This window comes from Metopolophium dirhodum, chromosome 7 (genome assembly GCF_019925205.1).
Source record: "Metopolophium dirhodum isolate CAU chromosome 7, ASM1992520v1, whole genome shotgun sequence".
Lineage (NCBI taxonomy): Eukaryota > Metazoa > Arthropoda > Insecta > Hemiptera > Aphididae > Metopolophium > Metopolophium dirhodum.
In genome coordinates, this window is record NC_083566.1 from 35,676,909 (window position 1) to 35,691,646 (window position 14,738).

General features: G+C 27.2%; 1 protein-coding gene across 1 annotated transcript; it reads right to left on the reverse strand.

Moving 5' to 3' along the window:
- Positions 1-4,514: 4,514 nt before the first annotated feature.
- On the reverse strand, positions 4,515-14,738 carry LOC132949186 (pickpocket protein 11-like). Its single transcript, XM_061019951.1, has 10 exons — positions 14,644-14,738; positions 13,328-13,546; positions 10,983-11,097; positions 10,709-10,820; positions 8,549-8,700; positions 7,862-8,129; positions 7,720-7,785; positions 6,590-6,725; positions 6,391-6,482; positions 4,515-4,897 (listed from the first exon to the last, which is right to left on the reverse strand). Exons 1-10 carry the CDS (start codon positions 14,736-14,738, stop codon positions 4,776-4,778), a joined length of 1,377 nt encoding a protein of 458 aa, XP_060875934.1. The 3' UTR covers positions 4,515-4,775.

Here is a 14,738-nt window from a genome sequence, read left to right on the forward strand (position 1 = left end):
GGACAGGTCACCAGAATGTACAACGCAAGATTGTAAGAATGAAAACTTTGATATTTTGAAATGTGTTGTCAATTATATAAGTATTTAACAAATGCAATTAATGATAAAACCTCTAGCTGGATTGAAAGCACTATATAAAAGCAGCCTATATCTCACCCACAATCCGGACCGTGACCCTATAATATGTTGTTAACACAGGAGAATGGCCTCTCCATTCTTATAATATTATTATTGAGTAAATGTCACATCGGTTTGATAGGAGGCGATGTTATCGATTACTTCACGATTAGATTTCACCCGAGATTATTATAATATTAAATGTTCTAAAGTATTACACGGCGTTCTATATAGGCAAAACCGGTACCTAAATATTTTTAGATTCTGAGCGGAGCGAGGAAGCTAGTGGTTTTACAATGGTGTTTATTTTTTTTTTTTTTATATCCTGTATACAAAATGTTTACCAGAAGGAGTGCTTTGATTTCAACATATAGTAGGTACCTTATCTTTTAGTAAATTGAATCAAGATGGTACTTTAAAGAGGTCATTTTTTCGATTTTCTCAATAGTTATTTAATGCCACGGGAAAAACTACTGACAAATTACGAAAAACCGCTTAAAATGGGGTTTTAATTTCTAACACTTTGTTTATCACCGTAGCAACGAATAAAAAATTGTAATATTATAATATTAATTTAACTTAAAGGCTATAATCTAAATATTATATAAAAATGAATTGCTGTTCGTTACTCTCGCTAAAACTCGAGAATGGCCGGACTGACTTGAATAAATTTTTTTGTATGCGTTTGGGTGACGCCTCGGATGGTTTAGATTCTCAAATCATCCCCCCCCCCCCCCTAGATCCAGCCAGGGGATTTGCTCAAACGGGGATTAGATATGGGCATTTTTGTTTATAAATGGTTGCCATGGGTTTTAAAGCTATTATAATAATAATTATTGGTTGCCGTGAAATCGATGTATTCATTCAATGCATTAAATTGTTTTGTACGCTGTGTTTTGATATTACATGTATCGGTGGTTAATACACCGTAGGTGGAATTAAGGAAAAACGACAAACTTGGTATAACTTTGATACTTTAGAGTTAAATCATACACTTACGCACGGGGGGGGGGGGGGGGGGCGTCCGTGATCTAAATGCCTACCTGATAATATTATACTGCTGCGAATAAGAATTTTTATTCCGGGCAACAAAAAAGTTAAGATGAATCTAGAACATCATACACCAAATATTAAATGAGGCATTGAACAAAGTTTGAGTCATATAATACAGTTTGTACATTTAACGGGTAACGAAGTGCACGGGATCAGTTAGTAAATAATACAAATTTAAAAAGTCCAGACTGATAAACTGTCTCCGCTCTGAATCGTTTTTTTTTATACAATGATAGCATATCATTGAATTCATGTTTAATACAATCCATTATACATTGACTGACTTGTAACCTACTGTACAGCAGAGCAACATCCACTTCCCATTTTAAATTTACATCACAATACCATACAAATTTTAAATATTGTTTATCAATAATTAGTAAGTTGATTATAATTTAGTATTACTTAGTAAAAAATCGAAGCAAAGTGTACGAATATTAAATTAAAAATCTTGACAGGATGCAGCGATTGGTTCTGCAGGTCTATAGTGTATTTCATTATTAGTAAGATGGAAAAGCTTCAAATATATTGTTATTTTAAGCTATTTGAACAATAAAATAGACAAGATGCAAAAAAATATTAAATATAATTTTAATATATTTATATTATTTTATATTGTTTTAAATTAAATTATGTATATAGGTCAGCTCTAGTCACTACGCGACTACGCATTATTTTCTAAATATCAGTTGGCAATACTTTCTCGTTACAGGTAGTCAGAGGGATCATTAAGTCTAAATATTTATAATTATCTGGGTAAACGCAATTATATTGTAATAAAAAAAATCTGGTAAAATTATCTTAAATAGAAATAAACGGTAGAAAATATGTATTTTCAAACCTGAATGTGACTTTTCGGAAATTGTTTTGTTTTTTAAAAAATAGAAAAAATATGATTAGTAAAAAAAAAAATTATTTATTTAATGATACACATTTTAGCATTGATTTTAACGTAATGTGTTTTTTTTTTTGTGTGTACGATACGTAGTATTATAATAGAAGTCGAAATAATTATAAATTAATAAATAATCAATTTTATTATTTTTACCATTATTATTATATTTTTTTAAGAGGAATCAAGGAAAACAAGGATTATATCCTCAGTGATGGACGAAGCAGTGTAAAAACAATTTTGTTAACACCAAAAATGCTATAAATGTCAATACAATTTTATTTGTTTTGTCAAAAAGAGTGAAAATTTAATACAAGGACCCTGGTATATTTTTACAATAGCAGGTGAAAAATATTAAGAATACATAGCACATGTTTTTTTTTATAAGCATTTAAAGTTCGAATTTTGACAAAATTTATCAAATTTTAAATTTTAAAATGGTTTTGTAGTCAAAAATGTATAAAATGTTCAACTTTTATAGCTAACGATTGAAAATTTAAAACAAGATTCCACGTAAATAGCCAAATAGGTAAATAAATTACTTTATTCACAATAATATCATCAAATACACTTAGTAATATATCATAGGCTGACTGACCGTCTTCGCTCAGAATCGTTTTTCGTATACAACGATATTATATCTTTGAATTCAAATTTACTTGTAATTTGTATACTACTGTTCAGCAGAGTGGTATTCACCTATTGGCTATTTTGTTTTGTATTTACTGAATAACATTTTAAATATAGTTGTTGAACCACATTTTATACTATACTATTCTTTAACTTATCTGACGTTAGTTAATATTGTTTATTTGTGGCTAATTTTATTTAAAAATATATAAAATCGTAGTGAGTGTATTATTTTAATTTTATTACACGTCATAATAAACCACATATTAATATTTATGGATAACCTTAGGTTAGGTTAGGTAACAAATAATTGTAGTTTTTTTATCATCGGCTGATTATAAATTTAATGAAATAATATTATTTAATAGAATGAGATTTCTTTCAAAATAAACCTTTCAAATCTATAAGCACGCAAATTAAAATAATTTTTTTTTTTAAGATTTACATTGGCAGATATAGCCAAATAGTATTTAACGAATTCTGTTTACATGGATTATCATTATTGACAATCGATATTGCTTGAAATATCGTAAAATATTCCAGGTTGAGTTCCAGCGTTGAAGTCACCATACTTATGCTAGTACGTCATACAAAATTGGAATGTTTGGAGAAAAAGTCATGTAGGTACTTCATTATTATTTTTACTAGCTACTCAATTTAGTTTAATTGTCTTAGGCCATCGGGATTGATTGACTATAGAATACTAGATCCTTAATTTCATAAAAAAATTCCCAAAACTTTTATGGTTTAGATCAGAATGTAGTCTCAGTAGTTTTGATAAATTTCCTATTGCATTGTCTCGAAGTGTATATTATTTTGTAGGTACTTTGCTTGGAGAAAAAAAAACTACAATAATATTACGCAGTAAATCTCTAAAAGTATCGTGAGTTTTTTTATTTTCAAATACTAACTGAATTAATTAAATCAGTTGTGAGCATATACAAGTATATATGAGTAAATATAGGTACTAGCTATTTAAAGACATGTAGGCAAGTACACCTGCAGAATTTTGTCTTAGTTTGCAGTGCAACAAAATTGATTGTATTTTTGAAATTTCATAACATATAAGTATATCGTAATATTATATTCATATTATACATATATTTTTAAGAACAAATTAACTATAAACAAAATATTAATTATAAATAATAACTAAATTTTTGTAAAAATTGTATAAATTTAATTTGTTGTTCTAACAGATAAATAAATCTATAAACCAAATATTTATACCATACCATATTGGAATAACAAAATTCACAAATCTATGAAATTACTGATGTTCGTGTGTTCAAAGTGTTCAAACTTCCTACGTAGCTATACTAAAACTAAAATTCTAGCTATTTAGCTATTTCGGAAATACAAAATATTTTTAATAATTGTTTGTGGAGCTTTGCAACATTTAATAAAAATCAATCGTTAATATAGTTTTAATACAAAGTTAAATGTTTTCATGATTTAAATAATACAGTAGAGTACAATATATATATAAAATAAAACAAAATTAACCGATAAATAATGTGTCAGTCCATAATAATATATAGAATAATTTGTCGTACATACCTTATTAATGTTCAAAACTAGGTAGTTTTGGAATTTGTGTTTCTGATTAGTGTTTAAATGTCTTGTATATAAATAGAGGGCTGCCGTGTTATCGTGATTACAAAATATTATGAATATAGGTGATCAATCTTGTTTACCTAGTGTAAAACTATCTTATGCTAGTTCATAATACTAATAAAATAATAAATAATAAAATGAACAAATAGATAATAAATAATTCTAATACTTGTACATAATATAATACTCAAATTAAATAGAGCATAAAAAATTAATAATATACAATATACATATACATATAAGTCATATTATAATCTCGTAAGCTGAACAACCAACAATAATTACCCATAGGTTAATTGCTTACAAAAATTTAAAATAAATATTTTACCAAGTTGTGGAATTAATTTATAAATATAATTGTAATACGTATTCATATTGACATGGATACAAAGTGGTTTTTAATAAATGTTTTTATGAGTGAAACTATTATACTTATGTTACCTATCGCTGGTTGCTCACTGATTATTCATATTTTATCAAACATGTGTACAATGTAATTACCGACCATTTTAATCATGATGTATAATATTTCAAACAAGTTGATTAAATTTAATCCCAAACATAAACTTATTAACCCACCAATATTACCTGTAACGAAATAAAGTAAATTAATAACATCAATGCCAACTCTAAAGCGTTTTAAAAATATTAATATTTTGTTGTATATAGTAGTGTGAAAATGTAATATTGAAATCGGTAATTATATTATCAACTTACCATTTTTGTCGTGATGGGATTTATTTAAGGACCGGCTCAAGTGAAAATAGTGAACTAGACAAAATTAAATTTTGTCGACCTTAACAATATAATATATTATCAGTATTTTGAAAATGCTGCCCTCTTACTAAAGTGCTGCTTAAGTGCCGCCCTAGGCGTGGGCCTAAGTCGCCTACCCCTTGAGCCGGGCCTGGGCGAGAAGTGTAGTTATTAATCATCGATAGTCGAGTTACAAGAGAACTAGACAACACAATACACGAATGCATAATACAACCAACCAACATGAACATTCATAACATATGAGCATGAGTATATTAATGGTATCAATAGTTTATTTTATTGTTAATCAATTATAATGATTTAAGATGTCGGACTGGACGAAATGGGAATATTACACACCAATTTTCGAGAAAATCGATTATTTTTTTTTTGTATATAACTGACAAAGGAATAACCTTAAAGAATTTTGCACCAAATATTTGTGGTCAACATTTTCTAGGGATGATATTATAATATTCAATATGTTTTCGTTCGTTTTGAGAAATTTGTCTTTTCAACTTATGTGAGTAAAGTTTTTGATCATCGGTAAAAAAGGTTTAAAATTAATTACTGCAGGTTTCCTCATAAGTTGTTATTAACTTAAAGCAATTTAAAAATATTAAAAACTGATGGGCACAATTTTTACCCTACAATTTTACCGAATTAATAAAATCTCTCAATAGTATATCTACAATCTATAATTCTTTAAATATATAATCTATGACATACAATATATTATAATACTATAAGAGGTGAAATTTGTTTGTAGCAGGGGTAACCCATGTAACTACTGAACTGTTTTTAAAAATTCTTTCACTAGTTATCGTAGTAATTTAAGTACCTTTATATATAATTTTAAATAACACATCATGTGGAGAAGCCGCGACTAACAGCTATTGATAAAATAAGAAAATATAAATAGGTATTTATAGAAATAAGACTCATGGGTGTTTTTAATTGTTTATCAACATAACCTAATATTTTAATGCTTTGGTGTTTTCCGGGAAGCATGATAGACATAAATGATGATCTTGAGTTTTAGAAACAGACGAGCAACGACCAAATTTAAAAGAAACCTAGAGCAATGACGAACATTGACGAGTTAGCTAGTATTTAATATTTATAATATAACACAATTACATAAATAATCTTTTGAAATAAGTACCGAACCAAAAACCTTAAAGTTGTTTTTTATAATGATTTATCATTTAATTAAAATTTAACACGTCCACGATCAATTTCAGCAACCTAATCAATGACGGAATACACTCGATTTCTATATACAGCAGAGTTAGTACGTTGTTTTTTTCTTTTTATTAACTTACTTATTAGAGAGTACAAGTCTACAACTGATGTGGATATATATGCTGTGAAATAGGGTTTGTGGAAAACGAACTCAATCGTGGCGCCTCTAGCACTAAAAACAATAATTGTTCGTTGTATATTAAATATCATGCAGTCAATTTATAATAATAATGTAAATGTACATTATATGTGAAACAAAAGCGATGGCCTGTTACGTACTTATTCTTTACAATATTTGTTGATTTCATGTAAGTCCAATCATCGTAATGAGACGCATATGTAATTTCATATTCGATCACAGAACATGTTGGCAAACATTTGCATATTAATTGCATTTCCGGCAGATAGGATGCTTCTGTATAAAAATAACATCATCATATTTTAAATTGTGTTGCTTAGACCATTTACAGTTATTTAGACTTGAGAAATCACCGGTCGCGAACGATTTGGTAATACTATTTCAATGTTCTTATATCGTACGTATTATTATTTAACATTTTATAAGAGGAAGCTACATTTTAAGCTGGTTATTATATAATACTTTATATGAATTTACAGTTTTAATTGTTACAATTTTGTTCTTATAGATACTGAAATGAATAGTTTATATCAAACGTGATATTTACTTTTTTTTACGTTATCGTGTTTTATATTTATGAATGACGGCATATATTATTTTGAATTTAATATTCTGAATGAGTAGTTTATATTATGCTATAAGTATAATATTATGTTAAATTTTAGATGACCTGCACAGTGGGGCACGTTGCCAAATGTTGGTCCACAACTCCACTTATCAAAACTTTTAATTATTATGCTTATTATATATATTAACTACTGTCTACTAGTTAACAAAGTAGTCTACAAAAATATCCTAGGAAACACGTAACGTGCCACTTGATATTTTCTCCACTGCACGAAAAAAAATTGACTCTATATATAATAATATAAACAGTGACTATATATTATATTCGGTAACTCAAAGCTGACGGGGGAAAAAAAATTCTACTTCCTAAATATTTCGAGTTATCAATATCTTGATGTGTTATTGTTATTTGAAGGTGAATTTTATTTGTTCGAGTAAAATCGATCGATAATTTCGAGTTATCAACGTTTGAGTTACCGAGAGCACACTGTACCTATATATATTATTATATAATCGACCGTGTTCTTACTGACTGAATGATCAAAGTAGAGCCTAAACTATGATAGCTAGAGTTAATATAATAGAATGTGTGATTGAAATGATTATTTACAATGTATCACTAGAACAACTGTAACCGAATTTATAATTTTTAAGTACCTATAGGTATAATTGTTGATACCTTCAGACTTAAATCCATACTTACGTTGAGCTTTTACCATACAGCCTTTTTTCGCCAGACCACAAATTTTTACACTGGTTTCCACTAAATCTGATCGAATACAAAATTATGTGTATTGTATTGTAAACTAAAAGAAACATATTATATTGTATATTAAGATACTTACAGGCCATTTCGAAGGAAACGCAGCCACAAATGGTTAAAGTTTCGTTTAACACACATTCGTAATTACAATTCACTTGCGTATACTGTTTAAAAATGGATAATTTTCTCTCGTTGTGCAAATAGCATTTCCTGGCTTCTGGAGAATGCCACTTCAATTGCGAATCAATTTTTTTCACGAATGGAGTGATTTGTATTCTAGTATAAGTGTCCGGTTTGATAAATGATCGAGGATCGACCATCAAATATTCAGCTGGGTTAGATAATGTAATCTAAATAAAACCAATAGATGTTTTTTAAGATAGAAAAAAAGGAGGCAAATACTTGATAATAATTATAAAAAAAAAAATCAAATTTTTCTCATGGCTATAAATAGTTCAAAAACATTTTAAATACTTTGAATATTTTAGCATGTATGAAAAATGGTCATATAAAATAACCTTAAGTGAATATTTAAAGTTTCTACGGTTATTATTTTCAGTTAAACCAAAAAATCGTTATCAATTTTGTCGAGAACTTCACATGTTTTTGCGTAAAAATTCTGTTTTTTTCCCCGACGCTTCTCAAAGTACCAACAAGTCTTGTTGAACATGATTCGCTAACTAAAATCGGCTCGGTTTATTTTTACAATGCAAACTGTACACTGAGTATACAGTCAATTGTGCACACAATAGTTTTATGTTTTACTCACAAAAAAAAAACTTCCAGATGAACAATTCAAAAATTCCTGGTCCAATGTATTGATCATCAATCTCAAACGATGGTAGCGACTAACACCACTTGTTCTAGCAGGATTTATGTTGACAAGTAAATCGTTCTCTGAATTTTGTGGGTATCCGTCATCTAAATTCCAGTTTGATTTATCCGTAAAAATATACGAATTGTTTTTTAAAAAGAAATTCAAATATCTGGAATAACAAAATATTGAATTATAATTATAATCATAAAGAAAATTCTATTTAGCATCTAAAAAGAAAATCTCTCATCATATAGTGTGTTTTTTGTTTTATGCTCAACATACGTAATAAAGTATATAAAAAAATAAATTACCAAATGTTTTCAATAATTAGTAATGAACATTTTCTACCTCCGATATACAGTACAATAAACAACAAAGTAAAAAAATTTTATTTTTATCAGATTTATATAAACTAATTTAATTAAAGAAATAGTTAAGAAAAAAAATATTGTAATTAAAAAATAATGAAAACAGTCAAAACACACTTTACTCTATTAACTTTTGTTAAGCTCAACTGTTTGTTTCTCTCTCTGGCCCACCCGCAACATAGACTATCGCTTCAACGCAAATTAATTTATATTTATTTGTGTTTTTGAGTAATTTAGAGAAATATCACACATCAAGATAATATTATTATAGAGAATAATATATTTGAGAATCTGACATATTAATTTGTCTAAGTATTTTAGTATTGACTCAAAACAATTTAATATTAATTTAAATGTACATATTATTTTAAACATTTTATAGTCGAATAATAATAAATTATAAAACCTATAAAGGTCAACCTTCAAAAATGCTATCATCTATAATTTTTATAAAAGGTGATTTTATTAAGAAATCATAAAAAAATGTGGGCAAGTGGGTGTCGCTCTGCTGTACAGTAGGTTACAAATGGGTCACTGTAATGGACGGTGTTAAATTTGAATTCAATGATATAATATCGTTGTATACGAAAAACGATTCTGAGCGAAGTCAGCCTATGATATATTACTAAGTGTATTTGATGATATTATTGTGAATAAACTAATTTATTTACCTATTTGGCTATTTACATGGAATCTTGTTTTAAATTTTCAATCGTTAGCTATAAAAGTTGAACATTTTATACATTTTTCACTACAAAATCATTTTAAAATTTAAAATTTGATAAATTTTGTCAAAATTCGAACTTTGAATGCTTATAAAAAAAAACATGTGACTATGTATTTTTAATATTTTTCAACCGCTATTGTAAAAATATACCAGGAGCCTTGTATTAAATTTTCACTCTTTTTGACAAAACAAACAAAATTTTATTGACATTTATGGAAAAAAAACTAGAAAAATTGAAAATTGAAAATATCCGTAAACGGTTTAAAATGAGTCAAAATTCAAATATAAGCAACCATTGAAAATTTCATGTAAATACGTTCATTTGTTTTATAGTTACACCAAAAACCAAAATCGATTTTGTGAAAAACCGATTTTGCGTAAAAATTCCCGTTTTTCCTTAATTTTAATGTTGTTTTTCCCGGTGCTTTTGGAAACTATTGGGAATTTTAAATGTTGACCTCCCGAATGCACCAACTAGATTTACTTTGACACCGAACAAGATACTGTAGAAGAAAATCGATGCAGTTTTAACTTTTTCTTACTGCCCCAAACCGTGAAGACACACAAAAATTAAAAAATTAAAACACACATTATTATTGTAAAACCATTACATTCATCATTCCACTCAAAATCTAAAACTATTTTAGTATTTTACATGAATGCGTTTATCTATGTCTCACGTGGGTCTGAGAGAGAAAACAAATACTAATACGAATATTTTAGTGTAGTTTTTTAATGTAATAAATTACTAATGACCAAAATTTTACCATGATTTACAAAAACGCATGAAAATATTTTTATCAATAAATTTTAAAACAAAATAATTCAGAAATAACCATTAGATAAAAATTTAAATATTACAGCGAAATTGTACCATTTTATATTTTTCCCATTTTTTCATTTTTCAATAGATATACCCCAGTGCAAATCAAAAATTTTTACTTATAATAAAATTTTACCTTTGATCATAATCCTCGTTAAACATTTGAAATGATGGCATCATATTAACTGTAAAACATAATCCGAGTCGAGTCATTTTAGGTTGAATAAACTGGCAGAAATTTGGAACCGTCAAATTTTCCCATTTAGCTTCTGATTGAAATACTTCTGGACAGCTTATTGCACAGTCCTATGATTAAAAATAAAAATTAGACAACGCATTTTAATTTTTAAGGTATTATTTGTGATAACCGATAATTTATTTAAAATAATATTAAAATAATTTATTAATTTAAATAAGTTTCAATTTTAAAACAGAAACAAGTATACTACGCTAAAGCCTTATACTCACGTTAATCAAATTCATAATTGAACCTGTATCAATATAATCTCTTGAATTTTTTCCATTATAATTATTGTAAACTTCCAAGGGACATATTTCAGACCGATAATATTGAAGATTTTCCCTGAATAAAACGTATGACTAAAATTAGAATCGGCACAGTCTTCATTTGACCAACACATGGTGAATAGAATGATCAGATCTGGTGTAAAATTTCATCGGACCACTTCAATTGAAAATATGTATGGTAAACTTAGCACGTAATTGGGCATGAATTTGAAGAAGGTGGTACATGACTAAATTATAATCATTGTACTTTAATTCATTTTAGAAGACGTGCGAATATATTTCTCTAGTATTGAATTTCGTTTCCGTTCACAAATAAAATATGAACAAATATAATTCTGTAGAATGTTTTTAGGAACTACTATATAGGTACCAAAATTAAATACTATTAAATATTTAAGTTGTTTACAGCATGTGAAAAGTAAGCTTCTAGAAGTCAATTGCTACAAGCCTGTATTAAATTCTCCGTACTTGACCTTGTATGCATACTGAATACTATACTCACCGAAACACTATACAAACTTTAAAAACTTCCATAACATTTGAATTTGAATATTATAGTAGTTTAAACTTTTAATTTTGGAATATTTACATAGATTAGCTCTAAATTTACCTACCTATTTAGATTATACTTCTCAGATGCTGAGCGGAGCGATGAACAACTGTTTTTACATTATTATTATGATTTATGTGTGTGTGTTTATTTTTCTGACGAAATTTTTTAAAAGTAAAAAAAATAACCATTTTGGACGTGGTTGGAACTTGATGTGAATTCATAGATACCTAGTCATAAATCATATTAACTATAGAGATTTGAATTTTTCACCAAAAATTATCATTTTACAGATTGTATGATAACATTTTTTAAATATTTTGAATCCTTTTGAGTAATGATAGCGATATTTAAAACTTTTGTCTAACATTTTTTTCTTTAATTTATGCCTATAACAGTTTTAGTTCTTAATATTATGCTTTGCAAATATAATAAACGTTCCTTAAAATGTTTTCTTACAGCAATTAATAACAAAAATAACAAAGCTATAATTTTCTTCAAGGTTGAAGTTTAAACTTTGAAAAAATGGATCTTAAACAATTTTAGTAATTTTGTTGTAATTCGAAAAATAGTTTATTGCTGAAATGTGAAAACACTAAAAGACCATTACCGTATCTAATATATAAAATTCTAGTGTCACAGTGTTAGTGATTGAACTCCTCCGAAACGGCTCGACCGATTTTGATCAAATTTTCTGCGTATATTTGGTAGGTCTGAGAATACGTTTTAGGCTAATTTAAAAAGAAAATTTATCACCCCCAGAATGTGCTCAAACGGGAATTTTGAGATTTACGATAAAAATTGTTGTTTATCAATGGTTGCTATGAACACAAACAAATAAAAAATATTCAAATTAAAAAAAAATAATAATAAATAAATATTATTCTCAAATCCTATAACCCATACTAACCCATATTATTTTTTTTTTAATTTGAATATTTTCTATTTATTTGTGTCATTAAAAATGCTAAAAAGACGCCATAGTGACAATTTTTGTCGTAAAACAAATGCAGACGAGTACATCCACTTGCGTGACGTATTCCATTAAGTCTGGTAAATGTTTATTACGATTTTCTCTATCATACTTGATAAATTGTATAATAATAAATAAAAAAAAATTGTAATATATACACTATTATTATATAACAAAATATTTATATTTATACATTATACATACATAATATACGAATATATATAATAATATTTATTATTATATACATATATTATGTGTTATTGTAATTTATAATAAACATAAATAATAATTGGGAGATTATTTAGTTTCGGTCAAGCCGTTTCGGAGGTGTTCAATCACTAACACTGTGACACGACAATTTTATACATTAGATATACATATCTACTTGATATGCTGTCGCACATTGTTCGCGATCCGACATAGTCGGATTGTCTACCAGGGTGGCTGAATTACACTTACTGCTACGAGTTATATACATCCAAATCCAAAAGGATTTGAACAATCACAATTTTTTAAAGGGATGTAATTTTTCAAGGGAAACGAAGTGCACGGGGTCAGCTACCTAGTTAATCTATATGATCTGGCATACTATAATCATCATACTATTTAGTATTTAACAATTTAGTGTTTAAATCATAGAAATTAATTCTTCGATAAATAATGTTAAGTATATTGTTTTTTGCTTTACAGTCTACAGTACTATGTACAAATCACACACATCGTAAATAATAATGGACTATTAGTATTCAGATATGAACTTACCAATAAGAGCTGTTCGTGTCCATGTGTTTCTCCCAAACCCATTTTCGCAGTTGGTTTGATGGACAAATATTAATTGACGGAAAAGGTATATCTTGAATGGCTGATTCTGTGTTTTCAATGAACATGATGGTTGGCCTATCAATCCCAATGTCAATCAAAAATCTTAGGATGCCAAACGTAATTGATATCATACAAAGAAACGTCAGAATCCAAAATAATCTAAAATATGTTGTGATATTTTTCATAATACGCCTGCCATTATGATATAGACAAAGGCAACAAATTTTTTTATTAAACAATAATGTCTTATCAATTGACTGTCATTATTCTTGCAGACAATATCTACACTCAAATATAAATACTAGTGATTCTTTACCAGAGTTACGTGAAATTATTGAAAATATAAAGCATATATTATACGAGTTTTTGTTATTTTTAAATAAAATATTTTAAATTACAATACAAATGTAGATACTGTCTATGGATACTAAAAGGATATAAACTATAAAGGATACTACTTAAAGGATTTTTCAAGCTATTTCAATTTTTATCTTATTTTGCTATCGTTATCTTTTATCAAAATAAGATACATACATACATTTCATCGTAAAATAAACTAGGTACCTACTCATTTTTTATTGTGATTAGGTGTATTACTAGCTATTTTTTAAATGTTTTATATAATTTGTTTATCTGTATTTCATTATAATTTGATGTAGTATTTTGATCTATTTTGGCAATAAATAATTTCTATTCGATTTTTAGTTTACGTCCACTTATATAGAGAACTCTTATAGATTTTAGTTCACTCGCAGAAATAAACGTAGTTAGTATATTTTAATATGTATGACATACGATTTATATATTGGTAATAGAAAATACAATATACACGAAAAAATACATTTAATGGTTGAGGACAAGTTCATCATTCAATTTTTAATGTCAATATGAATTATTTTTATTGCAATTCTTGAATTGGAAACATTATAATAAAGTTTTGTATTCTAGTCTAAAAAAAAAGAGTTTTCCAAGAAAATATGGTTCCGTGATCAATTTTCTCTAAAAAAAAAATACAAAACTTTATTAACTTTTTCAATAAATTATAACACCACAGTAATGAAAAATTTAGAACAGTCAGAAGGGGTATAATGAAATATATTATTTTTATAAGCACACTGCTTAGAAGTACACCATGCTACTCATTTCATTTTTCTACAATTAATGCACTAAAAATAATTATTTTAATTGTACTAGATAAAAAAATAGTAATTTAAAAATAAACATTTTATTCGATTGCATGATATTATTAAACTTACTTTTCTACGGGTGATCTGTCCTTCATCACAAAATACTGCATACAATGTGAAGTCGTTCTTTCACAGTAATCACGAAACCAACTATTTTCAGTCAT